The sequence below is a fragment of the Brassica rapa genome, chromosome A04, assembly GCF_000309985.2.
Source record: "Brassica rapa cultivar Chiifu-401-42 chromosome A04, CAAS_Brap_v3.01, whole genome shotgun sequence".
NCBI classification, from domain to species: domain Eukaryota; kingdom Viridiplantae; phylum Streptophyta; class Magnoliopsida; order Brassicales; family Brassicaceae; genus Brassica; species Brassica rapa.
The window spans coordinates 5,452,234-5,474,866 of record NC_024798.2 but is presented as its reverse complement, the minus strand read 5'-3'; the positions used below and the strand labels follow the sequence as shown (position 1 = coordinate 5,474,866).

The 22,633-nt window shown below is 31.1% G+C and overlaps 2 protein-coding genes across 2 annotated transcripts; both read right to left on the bottom strand.

Moving 5' to 3' along the window:
- Positions 1–101: 101 nt before the first annotated feature.
- Positions 102–22,216, bottom strand: LOC103863552 (putative plant UBX domain-containing protein 14). Its single transcript, XM_033290742.1, has one exon. It carries the CDS (start codon positions 21,288–21,290, stop codon positions 20,127–20,129), a length of 1,164 nt encoding a protein of 387 aa, XP_033146633.1. The 5' UTR covers positions 21,291–22,216; the 3' UTR covers positions 102–20,126.
- LOC117133319 (glutathione S-transferase T3-like) lies at positions 371–1,320 on the bottom strand. Its single transcript, XM_033289298.1, has 2 exons — positions 518–1,320; positions 371–398 (listed from the first exon to the last, which is right to left on the bottom strand). Exons 1-2 carry the CDS (start codon positions 1,318–1,320, stop codon positions 371–373), a joined length of 831 nt encoding a protein of 276 aa, XP_033145189.1.
- Positions 22,217–22,633: the final 417 nt, after the last annotated feature.

Genomic DNA, 22,633 nt, shown 5'->3' with positions numbered 1-22,633 from the left:
AGTAAGCAAATTCGGTGATTCATTCAACTACATGGCACATAAACCCGTTTGCTTTTTGTTTTTGAAGAGAAGATGTAAGCAAGAAACAAGTGCATGAAAAATAAATTCAAGCTTAAACAACAAGAACCATAGTTAAAGAGTAAACCTGAGTTGAGAGCTATTACAAGAGTAGAAGGAGATCTTGGTTCACAAATATTACAAAGCTTTCTGATGTTTAGTACAATGAGAAACATAGAGAGCTTTTACATGGCCGCGTACTTATAGTAGAAAACAACTACCCCGTCACTTGTGAGTTGGAGCTACAATCCAAAATGCTCTCACTACTCCAAATGTATCCGTGACTACTTCATCTTGCTAAAGACCAAAACACTTAGACGCCCGTGACTACTTCACCTAACCTGCAACAACATATTAAAAACATGTTAGCTTAGCTGTAAAACAACATGAAACAACATAGTACACAGGGACTACTAAGCAACCTCAATCAACACAGAGTTCACATCATATCATTTCAGACATTAGCTTCAGTTTAAGTGATGTTTCGATATCAGATAAAGGCTCTTTCATCGCCAGCAAGCGATCAAGGAGTTTGTTTTTTGAAAGTTTTTCCTTAAGTTCTAACACGTTCTGAAGCTTGGACAACTCTTCTTCTCTACCACTATTCTTCTTCTTCTTACTGCCACCTTTCGCAGCCTTTACCCCGATTGGTCTCTCCTCTGGATCTCCCACGTCCGCTTCTTCTGTATCAACCTCCAAGACGGACCTCCGCTTTTCCTTTCCACCTTCCTTAGCCACATAAATCGAGGCCCATTTCTGGTCATGCCTCAGCTCCCTACAGCAGTGATCAAGTGCGAACTTGCAACCATACTTGGTGAAGTATATATTTAATGCAGCTTTCATCAGATCATCATCATTTTCCCCACTTTTCTGCGCCCTCAAAGCTGCATCATAGCATCCAGTAAACCTGCATACTTCCCCGTTGATCCTACTCCACCTCTGTTTGCAAGAAGTAATCTCTCGCGGTGTTTGACCAACGAGCAGAGGGCTTGCGTTGTAGTACTCTACAATACGCTTCCAGAAAGCCCCAACTCTCTGCTCGTTGCCAATGATAGGATCCTTACTGGTGTTAAGCCAAGCACCAATAAGGATCTTATCTTCTCTAGGAGAATATTTCCTCCTCTCAGCAGGAACTTGGCTAGGAGACTCAGCAGGGACTTGGCTAGGAGACTGAGCAGGAACTTCAGACCCGAACCAATAAGGTTCGGGTGACTCAAGGTCTATAGGTATTTGACTATGCAGAAGGTTTGTGAAACCATCCATCTCTCTAGTTTTTATTCTGTGTTACTCTAGTAGTTACACAGAGGCTTAAGTAAGCCATGTTTATTTATTATACAATTAAAGTTGAGCAGTTAGGAAGATGGGAAGCAAACTACAACCATTTAACAATAATCAAATCCTAAGTACTATACTAGCAAACAGAGGTGATGATAGGAAGCATACTAGCCTATTTAAAACCAATCAAATCAAACGGGGTGGGAAGACATAAAGTTATTCGGTAGCATTTATTATTACAGTCCTAATTTTTATTCTACCACCAAACACCATTCAAACCATTCTAACAATATGAATTTCTTTTGAAGAGAAAATCCAAAGTGAAGTGATTAAAACCATAGTACCTGACTTATTTGGCCACTCCTGAGGTGATAGAATAGTCCCGGTTGAAGCCTTTGAAGGAACTCCTGCAAAAACATAAGATAATGCAGTCAAATGTTGTCAAACCATCGATTAATCTATATATTAATTCCAATGAACTCTAAAACTTACCACGTAGAAAGAAGAATAGCAAAGCTATCACCACTAGTACGCACACCATTAGCTTAACTCGTGCTAAATCCTTTCCTAACTCGTGCACACTCTTCTCTAGCAGCAGCAGCTTCTGCTCTCTCTCTGTACCTTCTTCATTAACCCGCCTTAGCTGCGTCTGAAAGTCGAGAGTCGCCTCCTGAACCGCTTTCTCTATATCGAAGCTACTCTCTGCCTCATCCGCCGTTGCACGTTCCGCGTGCAACCGAGCTTCATCCGCGTACAACTGAGCTTCTTCTTCGAGAAGTGCGGTTACGTCCACCTCCGCGGATGATGAGGATGGCTGGCTGTAGCTATATTGTCCCATTCTCGTTAACCTCCACCATAAGAGAGAAACAAGCAGCACAGATTAGCAACGATCTTCATAAAAGAGAAAGACACACAAACATATCGACATAGACACACAAAATCGAGAAGAAACGAATTGAATTTCAATGAATCCTTTATCTAACCAAAATCGAGAAGAAACAAAATGAACAAAGCGAATGAAACGATTTAAACCAAAACCCCCCTTTCGTTTTATACCAAAATCGTATTCAAACCCTAATTTTGAAACGAAAAATCCCAAAATCGAAAAAACAAAACCCTAGATTGACAGGAAAAGAAGAAGCAGCGACTCTAGATCGATGAAAATAGCAGACAAGCCTTCGATTTACCTTCAGGATCCGAGGGAGACCAATCGCGATGGTGGGTTTACCAAATCGCCGTCGAGAGTCGAGAGCGTCGAGAGGAAATTTTTTTTTCTTTCCTTCGGTCGAATGACCTAATTTTTCTCAACACCTCCTAACCCAATCTCGCTTCATCCACTCACCTTTCGCCACGTGCCCCAAGGATCGAGTCCGTCAACATGCTAATCACGGACCAATCCTTAATGTTATTAGCATTAATAATCATATTATATTACCATTTTTTCGACGGACTCGTGTGACGGATTCGGAGTCATCCTCCGTTGCACGTGCTCTTAGGATCCTAAAGCACAGAAAAAACTAATAGAAAAATGTGAGACGCTATATGCATTTGCACCGTGAACGTGACTAAGACCATCTCCAATGTATTTTTCTATTTTTACCTCTAAAATAGAGGAACTTTATAATAGAAATGAGTTTTACTCCAATGTATTTCTCTAAAATAGAGATCTCTACATATAGAGCAAAATATAGAGGAATGCTATTTCTTCCTCTATAAATAGAGGAGAAAATAGCAATCTCTATTTTAAAGGCAAAAATAGAGATGGGTTGAAGTGGTTTTGCCTCTAAATACTATTATAGATGTAGAAATAGAGGTGGGTTGAAGATGCTTTAAAGACGGTAATTTCATGTACAGTAGAAATGAAATTTTGTTTTGGATTTAAATTGTGTGATTAATATTTTCCTTTGTTTCTCTTGAGATACACACCGCCTTTACAATTACTTTTGCTATTGACTTTTGATTAATTTATATGTGATTTATTTTACAAGTTTTTTGTTGTTGTTTCTCTGATAATTTAACTAAAGTGATCTGTTTATATAAATTAAAAATATTTTTTTTCTACGTATTTATCGATAGGATTTATTTAGTTTAACCATAATTTATTCATATTAAATTTATGGATGATTTAGCATTTTAGTGGCCAAGATTTTTTTTTAAACATTCTAAGACATACATTTAAAAAATAAACAGTTACATTTACAAAATAATATGGGTTTTCTTATTATTTTTATTTTTTTGAAATAGTTACAATTTATCAATAATTATTAAAAATAAGTTTCATATCTTAGCTTAGACCTTGAAACGATTTTAAAATATATGTAGTTTTGCTTAAATATTATATATTTTTATTGGTAGTTTCACAATCTTTAGGGTCGAACTACTATGGAATTTCTTTTTTTTTTGACAACAAGACATTTGCAGACTCATATTGACTCTGTAAACCAAATCGGTAACTCCGCATCCATGTGAACGACGAAAGACGGTTGTCTTCTAGCACTGCGTGCTAAGCTATCCGTCATTTGATTCTCCGTTGGAGGTGCATGAACAATATCTGAGTTGAGGAAACTCCTTCGTAGGAGCTTGATATCTTCCAGATAACTTCCAAATGCTGGCATTCTTCTGGTTCCGAAACCATCTTCACCAATTGAGAACAATCCGTCGCAAATGTAACTTGAAACTGTCTTAAATTCTTCATACATTCCATTGCCCAAATCAAAGCTTCCATCTCCGAATGGAGAGGTGAAAGACATGCCCTTACATTCTTTGCTCCTAATAAACCATCAAATCCCGGTAGGGTGCTATACCATCCTTGTCCCGAAAATAAATCCTTATCTTTCCAAGAACCATCTATAAAACACCATCGTCCTGAAGTTTGTATCGTAGGTCTGACTTGTAACTACTATGGGATTTAGAACATGACTTTTCCGTATTACAGATCAATCACACTAGACTTCTACTTTAAACATGCAATCATGTATCCTATAGATAACTATCTCATAGATAGTTGGCTATCCTAAAGACAACTACTAACTAAGTTATACAAATTAAAGTTTAGAAATGTGTGATATAAATGTTGACAAAATAAAGTTTTGTGTGATATAAGATAGGGAAATCACATAAAATAACCTAAAAATACTATAATGAATCTATGCACATAATAAGAAAACGCTATGATATGCTATATATTTATGGTAGTTTGGTCAAAAATATATTTTTGCTATTTTTCACGCTAAGATGATCGATTCACAGGTGCTTTGATCAATGATGTTAATTTTTACAACTATAGAGAGTTCGTCAGAGTGTAATTGTAGAAAGAGTGCAAAATCTAAAATAGATCACCTGGATTATAAACATTTAGCAAATTCGATAAGATGAACATTGCGCGATATAGTCTATTCTATATTTTTGGTTAGTAACAAATATAATAGAAACTAGACTTTATGTTAATATAAACACTTAAATGTCATTGTTATGAATTAATTGGTCTAGCATTTTTAAATGACAAAACGCAAGATCCAATGTAACACAGTGAAACCTCCATAAATTAATAATGTTGGAACTACACCAAAACTATAAATTTTTTTATTAATTTATAGAGATATTAATTTATCGATATACTAACTGAACCAAAAACTCAATTTGGGACTATAAAATTATATTATTTTATAGAGATTTTTAGTGTATATTAATTTATAGAGTATTGATTTAAAAAGGTTATAATGTACTATTTATCTCATCTTGCTTTGTTAATTGTCTTCCAACAACCAATATTTAATTGTTTATAGGATATTGTATATATTATACTATACTACTTTATTAATAGTATAGTATGTTATACCCCATCCTCCTCTTTTGTTTTCATTCTCATTTTGCTTATGTTCTTTGTTTTTCTTTACTCCTCTTCCCTTTGATCTTCCTCCTCATTTTCCTCCTACTCCTTTTTTTTCTTTTTCTTTTTCATTTTCCTTATTCTCTGCGCTTATTCTCTTTCTCTTCATTTTCCTTATTTTAAATTCTCATCTTTCTTGTTCTCCACTTCCTTCTTCCCTTCGCCTCTTTTTCTTCTCAATCACCTCCAGCTATAATATCCATTATCATCGGTCATGGCATCATAGCCACCACTTTCTTCTCCATCAATGCTGTGTGATACATTCTTCTTTATCCCTGTTCATTCTGGAACGCTGCGTCTACGACTAGCGTAAAAAAAGAATTTAAGTGACAACTCAACTACCAATCAGATTAAAGAGTAAGAATATGTTATCATCGGACGCTAGCGACATGTCAAAGTACTTGTGGGGACAATGTTATTTACATCGACAATAAAAGTACAAAAAAGACGAGCAGTTACAGTCGCCGCACACCATTGAAATTTCTCTCACCGGTTTGTTAATTTTTTATCGCAGCCTCTAACGCTGCGTCAGATAAATGAACATGGCTTTTGTCCCCGCCAGTTAGTAAACATGATTAGAAAAGATAAATAATTTACTATTTTTGTATTCTATTCTATTTTACATTTACATAATAGACTTGGAACACATTGTTAATTGTGTTTGTTGTTATCCTATATAACATCAACAAATACCACTATTATGGGTTGTTTCATCGTATCTTCAGTACTGTCTTTTTTCTCCACCATCGTTGTCATCCATCATCTTTTCATCTCTTCCACCGTCTCTTCGTTTTTCACTTTATGTACCAACGACCACATTCAATTTCTCTATACTATATGTGTAACAAATATAGTATATCATAGTTTGTTTTGTGAAAGTCACTCTTGAAAAACAGCCACACACAAAGGATATGCATTTGGTACATTTATGTGCAAAATTGTCACATCTAAACCTTACTTTATTATATGATTACTTGGTGAATATTTACCCTCAATATTGTTATCCCACTAATAAGATAAGAATGATCTACCAAACATCAAAAGCTATTTTTTTATGTCCCCCACTGGTGAGCTTAGCACTCTGTTTCATAATTATAGTCATTGGATATAAGTTAAGAAGAGTTTTTGGCTTAAAACACATTTGTTTAGTAAATCTCCTCTACTTTTAACAGCTTTTAAGATTTTTATACCTAATCTTAACCCTTTTCTATGGTTTCTGGTTTCAACTACTGATATCTTTCAAGCTACACTAATTAAAATCAATGTTCTCATTTTTTTTTGGGTCAAAATCTGAGTTTTAAAAGTATTTATGTCTTTCATTTTAGACAATGCCCTATTGAAGATGCCAGTCGAAGAAAAAGATAAGGAACCTTTCAATTACTGTACCTCTCTGAGGTCTACATAATGAAAAAAAAATCAGCCAGCTAGGTAGGTCAAGTGATCAATCCTCAGCATCAAAAAATGTATGAGTTGATTCTAGATATGTCAAGAAAATGACAGCTTTATGACATAGTAAAGGGAGTTGCTCTATCAAAGGAAATAATTCAGTTCATCCTTAAATATGAAGACAACTTAGTGGATATCTTTGGTAGAAGAGTTTTTTACTTTTGAGTTTCGATCTATGGTCTTTAAAAATCAAAAGATGGGTGTAAAAACCGCTTGCGGGTTACTTGCAATATATCGATGTGTGGGTTCAAATGCATAATGTTCCGGTCAACCATTATACAACACAAGATTTAACATCTTTAGGAGAATTTGCAAGACAAGGCATTGAAGTGGCTTTTTATTCGAAAAAAGTCACAAAAGGATTATGTGAGGGTTAAGATTCATGTTTGCAAACCCTGAGACGCTCGTATAAGGTAACTCATCCAAAAGGTGAAGTGGTTATCATTTTATATGCAGTGGAGGATCCAGGAGTTTTTAACTGGTGTCAATACATAATTAAAAGTATTTTTTTTACTTTGTATTAAAATCATATTTTACTTTGTAATTTTAATATAAAATTATTAAATTAAAATGTTTAGCAAAAGCATCCTACGATTTTTTACTTTGTAAGTTTCTGCAATACATCTTTTGACAAAACAAATTAATCAATAATTCGAAACTGTCTCCAATCCAATTTCGTCGATCATTCTTTGCAATCCTCATGTCTGAAAAACTTCTCTCGACAGTTGCAGTGGCAAGATGCAAAATGAAAACCAATTTCAGAAGCCTAGAAATCAAAGAAACTGACATATGTTTTTCGTGTTTCCACCGAAGTATGAGCAAGTTCTCCAAGATATTGTAAATGAGTAAACCTCTCGTCATTTTGAATGTTATCAATATGTATATCTAATTGTTGGTCAAGCGATATGCACTGTCCATGACTAAAGTCAGATGGGTATAATTTCGATAACCTCATCAATTTTGTATGGTCAAACTGAGAGAATGAACCAATGGGAGATTAAAAAAAACACAAATAAGCAGTTTAGTGTTTACCTCATTAAAGCGATCGTTGAATTCTTGAAGCTGCAAATCCAAACTTTCATACAAGCAATTGACCTTATATTGATGTTCATTTGTTACTTCTATCTTTTTCCTTGGCTTCCTTGTGCCAATGAAACCTTCATCCATGTCAAGCTATTCAATACCATGTTTCTTACAAAAAGAAGAAACTTTAATCATAAGAGAGTTCCATCCATCATCTCAAAACTTCTGCAACTGTCTTTTTGTTGGTTATACTAACGATACTGCATTAAAAATATCTTGGTCTGTGTTTTGTAGGGCCGTAGACAAACTATTTGTGACTTATAAAAAATGCAACATCACTTGGAAATAGAACACAAAGTCAAAGTTATCAACGTTAATGAGAAGGCCATGTGCTTGACGTCTTTTCAAGTCATTTGCACTATCATTCTGAACACATTCAAGCACCTTAACGATATAAGAAACACTTAACCACACGCTGTTAAGTTCTATAGTAAGACCCTAATGAGTAATCCCTGGTCTTTGAACATAACCTCCTGATTTACCATTTTCCAGTATTGCGTTCACAATCATTAACTTATTTCTTAATTGTTTCTCTATGACACTTTCCCAACATATCTTTCATTTTACATGAAGCTGTCACCACATTCAACAACAGAGAAATCATATCAAAGAAGTCTGCAACATCAAAATATTTTTTGACAACTGCCACAACAACTAACTGAAACTGATGAGCAAAAAAATGAACATAATATGTTGATTCGCTTTCTTCTGACATTAATGACCTTAGACCATTGAACTCATCACCCTTCATGTTATTTGCACCATCATAACCTTGCGCTCTCACCTTTGTAAGACTATGTACATTAGTTGAATTTTATCGACACCTTAATTTTCACTTTTATCATTCTACATCATACTCTTTTTCTTCCACATAATAATTTAATATACATTCAACACATATAACCTACAATGGTTTTACTTGGAAAAAATCCAACACCCTAACTATAGTTTTATATATCATACTTATATTTTTAGACTTTGCAATTAAATAATAACAGTTAAACAATTTTTTTTTGTCAACAACATTACATACTCATATTGACCCTGTAAACCAAACTGGAAGATGTTGATCCATGTGAACGACGAAAGACGGCTGTATCCTGACACTTTTAATAGTTAAACATATTAAAACTATTAAATAAAGTAATTATCAATTTAAATAAAAATAATTATATTTGAAATTTTATGATATATTTTACAAAAGAATATTTAACAATATAGACAAAATTTATTGAAAATACATAAAAATTATGGTAAAGACTATTTTTTGTATATTTTCAAATTACATGAAAGTAGTCTCTGTTTGTAGATCACAAAAAAAATTTGTTTTGATACTAAATAATAAAAGAAATAAATTGATTTGTTATATAATAAATTACTTCAAATAATTAAGGTGAATACAAAATATCATTAATATCAACAACCAATAAACAAACAATATAAATTCTTGTGGACACCATGTTTTTGGGTTTCAACATGTTGAAAAAAATTGAGAAATTACCACAATTACCACATTCATAGTACCACTTTTCATCTCTACACTAATCACTTTTACTCTTACTTTTAATGAAGGGTAGATGATATTTATACCCCTAGGGTTAACTAACATAAACTTAGGGTTTAGAGTTGAGGGGTGGGGTAGAGAGTTTTTGGAATATGAAATTTAGGATTATAATAAATATATAAATAATACTTAAAAATATAACTTTTTTAAAAAAATAATTTCAAACATAATTTTCGATTTTCAAAAAAAAAAAATTAAAAAAAGTTTCAAAACATAATCCTTCTCCAAACTCTTCTGCCAATGCGTTAAATAACTCCTCCGATTTACAGTTGATGGTCATCACCTCACCACCAATATAACCAACCTCGCCTCTATGATTCTTCACCCAATACCCTCCACATTTTACACTGAACTTCATAATTTCCCACATGCTGCAAAGAGAAGCAGCAAAATTGTCATTAAAAGACATTTTTTACTCTCTGTGACATTTCATCGAACAGTTGATGTGCACTAATATCTCAAGCTCTTCTCTTCATAAAACACACAGAACTAAACAATATTTGACTTCCATTATCAAGTAATAGACACAGAGAAATCGAAAGACAGTTAAAACTAACCAAATTGTCACATTTATTTAGTTTAATCTTAACTATCAGAATGACAAAAATAACTCGAAATTACCTCATCTTCGCTTGCTGTAAAAATGCTCAATACTATCTATCACGACCCTTACAACATTCACACACTCGCTTGAGTTCTAGACAGGGGCGAAGCTAGGAAATTTACCTAATGGGTGCATTATTAATAATAAAAACAAAAATAGGTAGATAGTAGGGATTGAACCTGGGTTGATGAGGGTCCACTACATCACTATTCCACTAGAATCAACAGATTTTCAACACTTTCTTTAACAAAAATTTATGTTATATAGAAATGTTATGGGTGCACAGGCCTCCATATACTATAACATGGCTTCGCCTCTGGTTCTAGACACTTTAATCTTCAAGACTCATGATTTGGGAAGAGAATGGAGAAACCATAGTAATAACGATGGAGAAGAAGAAGTAAAATATAATTTTAACCCCACATACAAAACTACGTCGTTTTGTGTTGAGAGATAAAACTATGTCGTTTTGGTTACTATTTCAGTCACTACGGCTCATGTCTCGGCTTGTGATAACAGTAGACTAACGGGATTGTCGTCAAGGGAGAAAACGAGGTCACATATGAAAGTTGGGGTATGAAATTTAAATAAATATGCAGTTGGGGTTGTATTCCACCCTATTCGATAGTTCATGTAGTATTACGCACAAACGAGATTGTTTGGGTTGTAAAATGCACTTTTTCCCACGTACATGAGTATGACTTATGAATCTATCTTTGACTATCTACTATTGTCAACATACCAAAAAATAGTGTTATTTGCTCTTTATAAGAAAAATCAACATACTCTCACCAACAAACTAAATACATCATGATCAATTTTTTTCAATAAAACTTTTAACAAGCTCTTTCGTAAGACAATGCACAATATCTTTCTGAATATTTGGAGAAGTTATCTGATTGTTTCCTAGAGCCTTTCTTAAAACAATTTTAATCGTAATTTCATTTTTCGGCAGCGTGTTTCAAGAGTTCAACAATGTTATCACTACTATGAGATTCTTATTTCTCTTCAGTACCACGAAAATGTAACCCTTGTCGCAACAAGAATCTTGAAGCATCAATGGAAAAATTTAATTGAATACGATAATCATTATTCGTGATATCATCTTATTTATGCAAAGCATCCTTGATAGACAGATTGTTTCATCAAGTTTTCATGTTTCATTACTACATTGTATTTATTTATTCCATCCAAAGAAACAATGTATTTATTCTGATATTCATTTTCGATCAGCACACCCACATGGTAGATTTTCCGAATAATCTAAGTCATTCTGAGATGATGATGGAGCTTTTCTTTTCAAAAATAATCAAACATTCTCCATGTCTGAAACTAAAATAAGAAACAACTAACAAACTGTTAAAAAAGAGTAGAAGTACAAAATATAATTAAACTAAAAATCTATATAGTTGCTCATTAATATTAATGGTGATTAATAATCTGTTTTGCTTTTCTTAAAGAAGAAGAGGACAAACGAAGAAGATAATTTTTGATAATAAAAGAAATATGTCAATCTTCTAACCTAAATCTATAAGTGCTTAAGTTCAAAGTAATTATCTAAATATATTAAGATGTGTGCTAGACTAGATACAATGAGATGTTAAATTTTGTATTTTCAACAGTTGATTAAATGAAATGAGCTGTGGAATAATTGGTTGAAAATGAAGTGGAATTAAACATGTTGAATAAATTTCCCACATGCAACCAAACCATTAGTTGAGAAAAAAGTTCCGGTTGATTTTTCTACCTTTTTCGATTCAATTATTGTATAATTAAATTATTTATTTCAAAAAAAAAATCATTTTTCATAATCTATTTATAGAGACATTTTCATTTGATTTGAACAAATAAAAATCATCTTTTGAACATGAATTTTCTACTTAGCCTCTTATAAACTCATGTTTCTATCTTTTCCTATCTTCATTGAGAAAATAGATCAATAATTACTATTAATATGTAATCATAAAAATAAAAACATAAAATAAAATAAAAATAAAAATGGTAGGGTACGGTGTTGAATTGTACTAAACATACCATTATAGAGTATAAAATGAGTTAATGTTGAATTATTAAGTGGAAAAGAGAGAATAAGAAGTGGAAGAAAGAAAAGATGATGTGGAGGGTGTTGTGTGTTGAAACCATTGTACATAATCTTAGTTAATGAGTTTGTAGTTTGAACAAAAATAAATAATGAATTTGTAGAAGAGTTTTTATAATTTAATAATAGAAGAGTTAAAACAATCTACAAGGGGGTAAAAATTCCACACCTCTTTGTTTTTAACACTCTACATCATCATATCTCTCTCTTTCACCTAATTATTCAACACCCATTTCATTTTGACATGTACAATAGTTTTGTTTGATAAAATTTAACATTTTACCCAACTATTTTAATTTATATTTTTAGCTTTTACAATATAATAATTACATATTAATATATTTGTTATTGTAAGTAGCTTAAATAACAAAAATGGCGTAACGTTTAATAAATTTTATTTTATTTTTAATTTTTGGGATTTAGGTAGTTACAAAGAAAATTTGAAGAACTTTGGGTGCTAAAAAGACTATTATTGGAATCCATTGAAAAATAAGTTTAAAACATTAAAATAGTTGATTATAGTGAAAACGTTTTTTCTACTCTGAATAAAATGAAATTAGTCTCTATTTATATATCATAAAATTATGAAATTTGGTATAACCTTTTTTTAAAAATATTTCATTATAAAATAAATGTGTACGGATTATTGGTTGAGATAAAAAAAAAGACAAAAAATTTGGACAACCACTAAAAGTAAGCATGTGTAACCTATCTTGATTTGGTCAATATTTTCACTAATTAAAAGCTGCTATGTGAGAATTTGGGCCCAATTAAATTTATTTCAACTGATTAATCCATGAGTTTTATTTATAAATTTAAAAATTTCATCGTACTGTGTTCAACTATTGAATGCGTAATTCAACATCATCAATGCACATAGTCTTAGTGAGTTATAATTAATGGTATGTCAAAATAGAAAATAAAATTGGTTCAGTATTAGACAGTGTTAAAAACCCTTGCCATAAAGAGAGAAAATGAGACATTTTTTGTAATTTTAAGCAAATGGCCGGAGGCTTCTACAGCTCTGACATCAGCTTGTTTGATTCGTTTTGCTTCTCTTTCTTTATTATCAATAGAGTAATATAAAGAATTGTCTTGTCTCGTTGGCTCTTAGTGGAGTAATAAAAAGAGAGTGTCAATCATTCTTAATTCAGTCCAAAGTGCGGTGTTTTTGGATTAATACGAAGATTATGTCCTTTGAGATTCACCTATTCCAAAAAAAAAATATGGAGATTTTATAGTCCTCCATACGCAAAATAGATGTGTTAGTTTACTTTGGATCCCTACTGGCATATCCTTTTTCTACATTCGTTTTTTGTAGTTGTCATTGTTTAGAACTCTTGCCTAGAAGGCTTAATAATACAATCCAGCGTTAAAAAAAACCTCGTTCAATATTACAAAAATGCATATATATTAACTTTAGAACAAAATTAAAAGTGTGTCACCTGAAATCCTATTGGTGTATATGTCCATCTCTGTGTGTATGACTATGAAAGAATCCAGAAAAAAATAACTCTTGTCCAAGGCAAATCCATGACCAAGCTAATTGTTCCTCTCTAAAAAAACAAATAAGAAATATTGATGAAGAAAGTGCATATTGAAGATACAATTTGCAGAGGTTTTTCCTACCATAAATGAATCAAATATTTTGTTTGAGGCATATCATAGGATCAGATAGAGATAAATATTACTACAGGTAGACCAATGATTGCTCCTGAATTCTTGGAAGGAAGTAGACAATACATGTTAATGAAAAATTGTCATGAAAATTTAGCTAGAAATGATAGGGTTAAAAATATTTGAAAGAGTTAGAGAACGATCCTATTTGACGTAAATTTATACTTCACTTATAGGGTTTAACTTTAATGCTATATAAAGGAAAATGGGTGGTTTTCAATTTCAAAAAACAAGAGAGGTCAATTTGTATAACAAACCTAAAGGAAACAATAAGCTAATGGAAGGAGCCATTCACTCCGAAATTGCAATGATACTCTTACCGAGGGAGGACTTTATGCAATCAGAAATTGTTGTCACTATGTTAAAACATCTTTTGGTTTTTACAGAGTAGTTCTTCTCTGAGATATTGTATTGGCTTCAATAATATAATGCTTCCGAGATAACTGAGAAAAAAAAATCTCAAACAAGACCAAGTACCTTTCATTGGAAAACTAATGAAAAAAGGATATCAAGAGATGCGAGTCAAAAAGAAAAAAATTGGTGGTAACAAAAAAATAGAGAAAAGCATTGAATCATGTAGATACATCAACTATGCAAAGTTTCAAAAAAAATTGTGATCCAACTGAGGGAACGTCCAACATTTAATGTCTATGTTAAACTGGAATAGTCAAAATTTACACCATGCATAAGACTAGATGAATCAAAGATGGAGAGAATAGAGAAACAAACATTTTCTTGACATTTGTTTTTGATGAAAACAAAAAACAATTGAGGTGGTTTAGCACTTTTTGATATGATCAGTATTGTTGATGATGTTTTTTTGTCAGCTTTGATCATGTTGGGTATAGAGGTGGTTTAGCACTTTTTGGAACAATTGTTTATAGTTTCAAAGACTCTGGATGATCTTTTATACATGATTATTATCAAAAGGGAAAAGGGTTATAATTCTTCGTTATAGGACAAATTAGAATATAACAAAGTAAATTATATATATTTGTAATTTTTCATGTAAATTATTTTTCAAAAGTCCAAGTGCTTAATATATTTGAAATCTCAAAATAAAATAGATATTCATAAAGTTTAGATGGAAAAGTTACATAGATATATATGTATAATACAGTAGAAATATCTTTTATAAAAATGTAAGAGTTTAATAGTTGTATAAAAAATTAGGCATGACACCGGTCAGAATTTTTATCAAAACTTAGAATTTCAAACAACTAAAATAAATCAAGCACATAAATTTGAATGTAAGTGTAAAATTTAAAAAGACTTAAACAATCACATGCTTTAAAATCGTGGGTCAAAATCTAGTATGACTTAAAACTCATCCCTACCATCATGTTAGTGTCTGTGTTTTTTTCAAAATTTTGTATCTCATCAAATAAGCTATGTTTTTACACGTATATATAAATTAAAAAAAACTACTTTGCGAACTCGGTGGAGGCTCTGACTTGAAGGTTCAATTTAGTCGCATATCTTAAGAACCACTTTACAACAGTTAAGTCCTTCACCCACTAATAACAGGGTTCATATCATGTATCACACACTTAACGCAATCTTCACCGTCATAGATTATCATTGCTTGCTACACATTTTATTTGTAGAACATATATCTGCTGTAGTATGAATTCTTTTTTCTTCTGAAATTTCACTGCTCACTCAGTCAAACTAACATAAGTTTCTGAAGTTGGATTTGACGAAGTAAGCAAATGTGGTGAAACCTCTTCAAGCATTGACAAAAGTTAAACAACGCGAGTTGCGAGCTATTCAAAAAAACTCAGGACATAGTTATAATGGTCCAACACTTTTAAGTGTTTCGGATTAATAAAATAACTTACATTCCATTTGATCAATATGCATGCCCAGCCCAGTAATAATCTCATTTACCTCCTTAGATCACAATCACGAAAAGCTTCTCCACCAACAAAGTTTACAGCTAATACGTAACAGGCAAATGACCTCCTAAATTGTTTATGGCTTATTATCTTCAAACCAAATTTCATTTCAATACAACTACACATTATTAAACAATATATCTCAAGTTCAAAGATGTAACCACATTTTCCATCATATAATTTCCCTTCTCCAGAACTAACACCACTTTCCGGTGAGTTCCAATTACTAAATAAATAAACTAAACTTTAACACAATTACTGAGTTAATTTACAATATAAACAATAATATTTAACACAAAAATATGTAATAAATTAGATACATGGCAAAATATATTCAAAAAGATATACAGCCTGTGTTATAAAAAGATATAAGTTTTAATATTTTTCAGACATATTAAATATTAATTATCTATACATAAACTCTGTGATTATATATCTCAAAACTTTTAACCAATAAAAATACATTTTATATTAAGTCTTAAACTAAGGTTTATTAGTTTCTAACTCATACACATTACATCTACAATTTGAAATAAAGAACACACAACAAACTATGAGTTCTAACATTTCAAATTTACTATACAAAAGAATATAATATAAATAGTTTTAAATTTCTATAATGAATTCTAATGTATATATGTAAATATATTCAAATAAAAACTGTAATAGAAAAATAATTAAAATTGTAGAATAAAAAGCTATGGGCTTTGCCAAGGCAAATCCCTAGTAACATTAAAAATGAACACATAAACGCTTTATTTGTGACACTAAAATTAAGATACAAACTAGGTATTTTCCCGCAATTTTGTGGGTAGTTAATTTTTAATTTCAAATATTTGGATAATCAAAAATTTCAGTATATATTTTTAGAAGAAGTGTGAGATTTAAAATAGTTCAAAAACATAAACTTTAGTCATTAAAACCATTTTTCTTACAGAAAAAAATATTATAATTAATTTAGATAATTGGTTGTAGAATTACTTTATATTTTAGTTTAACACATGAAAAACCGAAAATACTCTAGCACTTAAGAGAAAAAAAAGAGAGTGTTTTTTTTTGGTAACTCCAATACGACCAATACAATGATATGTGGCTTTTATCATGAAAGATATTATGTAAATGGTTTTGTGTGGGTTTTAAAAACATAAAAGTTATAATAATTCCTTACCTACAAATATAATAATATATAACCATTAAATTTATTTCTATAAAAAATGCTAAAGTATTTTATTTAATTATATATAACTAATTGATAAAAATAAAGAAATTGATAAAACATATATATTCTTTCTCTAATTCTACAATTAGTTATCATAAATCATTATTTGTAATATCATTTGTGTTATTTGGTAATTTTTATTAATTAGTTATAGAGTTACCTTTTATTTTTAGATTTGGTTAAAATAATAACTAATAAATGTTAACAACCAATCAAATTATAACTATTTTAAAAAATTTAACCTATTAAGGACACATAATTAAAAGTCAATTTAAGTGGCTTCTCAATTAATATATAGTAGGATTTATCATTTTAAAACTAAGGATAAATTTGATTAAAGTAAACATTAAAATATGTATTAGGAAAATGGTAGTTTAAGCAATTTTTTTCATAGTTTGTTTCAAATCACACTTTATCACTCGTTTTTTAAAATTTAGTATTTAAACTCAAATGGGTTAAGCAAACAAACTCTTCCTTAAACTATCTCTGATTATCACACTATTTTATCAAACACTGACTCATTCAACCAAAATTTTTAATTAAAACTAATAATTATTGTTTTAATTTATTTTAAATTAAATTAAAACATACCAATGAAAAAATAATAATTCAATTTTTAAATAACCAAATATCGTTATTTTAGGCATATATACTTAATATTAATGTGAGATCCAATATTATATGAAATAAAATGATTTTATTTGTATAAATTTTGTTAAAATTTTACTATCATACATTTTAAAAGTTTATTATTACGTAAAAAATACATATCATTAATTTTTAAATATTTTTTCTTACCTTCAATTTACATTACATTTTTCATCTTTGACTTTGACAATTGTACAGATGGTCATTTTTATTGAACTTCCTTACTAAAGTTATCTTAACATTTTAAAAACACATAAAACTAATTAGTTCACATTTATAGTAACACAAAAAGTACATGTACCTCGACAAACAAATAAAAATTAAATACATAAGAATATAAAAATACCAAGAACACAACAAACATATTTTATTTTTCTTCCCTCTTCTTCTTTTATTTATGTCTGCTTTTTTCCTATTAAAAATAAGCATGCTAATTTTATTATAATATATAAATTATATTAATAGAGTATTAACTCTAGAAAAAATCCTGTGAAAATACTTTGATTAATATAATGAAATGGCTTACTATATAATAAATTAAATGAATTACCAAATAATATAATTTTAAATGACTTACCATATAATAATGTTAATTCATCTGTTTATATTAATAGATGAATTAAATGAACGTTTTCTTGATTAATATACATTTAAATAACTTACCGTATAATTTTTATGTTTTAAAATATAAAAATATTTTAATTATTTCTAAAAGTGATAACGCATATATGATATCACATTGTCATTGGAAAATGATTAAAATTTCTTAGAATTATATATTTAACTGTTTTGCATTCATCTGACACATTTTTATACTATATATATAGTGAATGAGTGAATTTAATTAATATTATTAAGTTTAGATTAATTAGTTTTCTAAAATATATGACTTATTTTATTCACTACTAATATAAACATAATAAAAACTGTTTTTATAATATCATATGTTATATGTATCTTATCAATTTAAATAATGTAATCTAGATATTTAATTATTTCTATAAACAAATTATGTTAATTCATTTATATTTAAGATGATTAATTGTATGTTTGGAAACATATGTAATTCTATGGTCATGTGGCAGTAACAAGGAACCTGGTAAGACGCAATATGAGATGTGATAACTACTGCCCACGATGTGGAGAAGCAGAGGAGACTGTCACACATGCAATTTTTGAATGCCCGCCAGCTCTTCAAGTTTGGTCTTTAGCTTCGACTCCGACAAGCCCGAACATCTTTCCAGTATCAAGCATCTACACGAATATGGACTATCTCTTTTGGAGGAAAAATAGCATTCTTGAGCCTGATCGTGATAGAGACCCTTATCCCTGGATAATATGGTACATTTGGAAGGCTAGGAATGAGAAACTCTTCAGGGGCATAGATCGAGATCCTTTGGAGTTAGTCCGACATGCGGAGAGCGAATGTCAAGCCTGGTTTGATGCTAAGGAAGTGGTACAACCTGTAACACAAGCTAATACAGATGAGGAGCCCCAAGCCATAAGCTTGGGAAATATTTGCTTGCTAGATGGATCTTGGACATCTTCTGCTAACTTTAGTGGATGCGGATGGGTGTGGATGGATGGGTCTGGGAATGTGCAGCTTATGGGGACAAGGAACTTCACTCGGCGGGAATCAGCTTTGCACTCGGAAGTAGAGGCACTGCGATGGGCGATGGAGAATATGCTGCAACATTCGAACTGCCAGAGCTTCGGGACAGATTGTAAGGAACTGATAGCAATGGTGAAGGAACCTCAGGCGTGGCCAAGCTTTGCGACGGAATTGGAGAGGATAGAGACGCTACAGATATGCTTTCCGGATTTTAAAATCGCTCACGTCCCACGGGCACGTAACCAGACGGCTGATTTTTTGGCTAAGACTGCTAGATCCTTCCATAGGGAGTTATGTTTTATTGGTTGTTCTATTCCGGTTTGGTTACCCAGACCACCTCAAGTTTGAGTAATAGAATAGCCTTTCGACGTCGAAAAAAAATAAAAACTTTAATTAAATAAATAAAAAATAAAAACTATCAACCAATCAAATTATAACAATTAAATGGAGAGCTCTTCTACACGTCAACATAAATCACTAAAGTGATTTCTCAATATACTTGAGGATTTGAGCAAAAAAAACATTTATTAACATAGATGCGTTTTGTTTGAAAAAACTAAAGACATTGTTTTCAATGTTTGTCTTGAACATGGTGTTAAACTGCTGTTCAAAAAAAAGAACATGGTGTTGAACTATCTACCTTTTGCGTGAACTTGACAGATTCTGATCATGTTGCAAGTTGCAACGCCCATTAATGCTACAGTTCCATGGGGAAATTTCCAAAAAGAGCACGTAATATTTCACAAAGGCTTCTTCTTATCTCTCCTTTTAATTTCGATATGCGAACATTTGGAAGATTTCTAACAAGATTGGCTAAATTATTTAAACACCAAAGTGGTCGATCCTTGTTTAGTTTTGAACGTTATTCAAGACCACTTTCTCCCAGTTGGATCATAGCGTTGTCAGGTTTCTAAAAACGTTTAGATGAAGAGGTCTCATTGACCATGGAAAATCAAATAGCAAAAGAGACAAACTGGAAGTTGAAAGGAACAAATTATTAAAATCAAGATATAAGAGAAAAAAAACACTACGACTTGGGGTCTAAACTCCAAATCTTCACTCCCAAGCAACCAACACCATCGAATTAGCGAGCCCAGATTGTCCGAACGTGGCGTCAGCTCCATAATCAAGAGTCTTTGAAGCACCAGGAATCGCTTGTACTAGCTTAAACGCCTTCTTCTCAGACTCCACCATCTGAGAATAACAGAAAGACCAGAGAAGCTGAATAGGTTCGGTCTTGAGAAACTTCCTCTGCTTTCTTCTCCCATCTGGAAACCGAACACATAGACTGCACACAAGGCTTCGATCACAGTCTCCTCTTGGCTCTTCTGTCAATACTGGAAACTCTAAACAAGTCTCCTCCTCCTCGTCATGTGTGGGTAAAGTCTTCGTCTCAATCGTTTCGACGACATCATCACAGTTGGTTGACGAACAAGTCTCCGCCCCTGAAGGAGTGACAACATCATCACTAGTCTGGTTGGTTTCATTACATAAAACGGGTTCTTTTCTTGTCAGAGAAGCAATGTGTTCGTGAGGACCAGACTTAGTATAGTTCATCAAATCGTCGATAAAACTCTGAGCTTCAATCACTCCGCTCCACGACCGCATCTTGAAACCAGTGATGGGATCAATGAGGAGCACCACGGGAAGAGCAGACTCGATCTTGTAGAAAGTAGAGATTTTCTGTCCTTCAGTGGTATCATCATAGACTTGCCATAAGATGATGCTTGACTCGATAGCTTGAGAAACGACTTTGTTCGACCATAAATCTATGTCAAGCGAATGAGAAGCATAGTTTTTCGTGGATTGGAGATTCACTAGCAACCATAGATTCTCTTGGGAAGATGCTGATTTTGCCTCATCGAACGAACCTTCGAAAAGAAACCTCAGAGGAGGTAACCTCGTCGTGTTTGATTCAACGAAAAAGTGATTAATGGCTTCTTCGAGGTTCCAGTTTGCCGTCTCTAAGAACTGAATGACTGTTTCCATTGTTTGACCAACAGCTACCTCGGTGAATGATGAGATTAGTTTCTGTTGGTACTCACTGGTTGTTTGAGGAGTCTCATCGAATGTCAGTGAGTCTAACGATTCTGATTCGGAGTCAGAGAGCTCTTCAGGAACCGGAGTATCACAGAGAGTATTCCCAGTCGAAGGTAAAGGAAGGGGAAGTACTTGTTCTTCTTTTCCTTCTTCATGAGAAGAATCACGTGGAGCATCCATCAACAACTGTTTGTGATAATAATTACGCCAATACTGCTCTGATAAGTTTTGTTAAACTTGAGATTGGAACAGCCAAATATTTATATTACAAAGAATTAGGTTAAACTCTTAACAGAAAGAGAAAAGGGAATATAAGATTTTTGTAGATCCTAGATAATTATGGAATAGCGTTAAAAAAAGAAGAAGATAATTATGGAATATATATATATATATATCGAGGATTTGTTTGGTTTGATTACAGTAAAATCGGATTCTCGTTGGGTTACAGTTTTTGTTCTTTTAATTGGATTATAAAGCAACTAAACCAATCAGATTATAAACAAACTTTTTTTTTGGTGTAATAATGATTGTAAACAAACTTCAGTTCTTGTTTTTTCTCATATATATCTCTGAAGATGTGTGTATATTCTCTCCAACATGATTAGCTATTGTAGTTATCGTCACACACACCATAATAGTGATTTTAAGTTTTTGCCAGAAAACGTGATTTTAGTGTTTGGCGGAAAATGCGATTTTACGTTTTTGTTTGAAAAACACGGTTTTATGATTTTGGGTAAAAAAATGCTATTTTAACTGTTTCAATGGGAATTAAAAATTATGGAACAATTAAAGGAATCTAATCTATTAATTTAGGGTTCTATTTTTATCTATCATTAGTAAGTCATAGTAAGACCACCTAAAGAAATAGTTAATATGGCATATTTGATTATTTACATTACTAATAAACCAACTATAAATTTGAATTTTATTTTTAATTATAACAAAATCTGTTGAAAAAGAATCTAACAAAATCTTACTTAAAATTTAAATATTTTTATAAAATAACATATTAATTAATTTCGTAATTAATAATATAATATTATTATAAATCAATGTTAACTAAAATTTTATTATAAAAAAGAAAATAAAAATTATATACTATTTTTAATAAATTATATAATTAGATTCTGTATTATATAAAAATAGAAGTTCTATAAGAGTTAAATATAATAAAATTATATTAAATAGGTAAATTAAAAAAAAATTATTTTTAATTGTTTCATTTAAATAAATCATCACTCATCATTAAAATTAGATAAAAATCGTATACTATATAATATTTTTATACAAAAATAAATTTATTAAGATATGTTAAACTTTTATATCTACAACTATATATTATCTTTTATTTATTTTGAAACTCTTGACAATATGTTTTTAAAATGTTTATATACAAAGACATAATATTATATAATAACCTTTAATTCATATACTATTTAAAAATATGTTATTAAAAACTATGAAATTTTAATATTTCAAATCAAATTTTAATTATAATTTTTTCTTTAATTATAACAAAATCT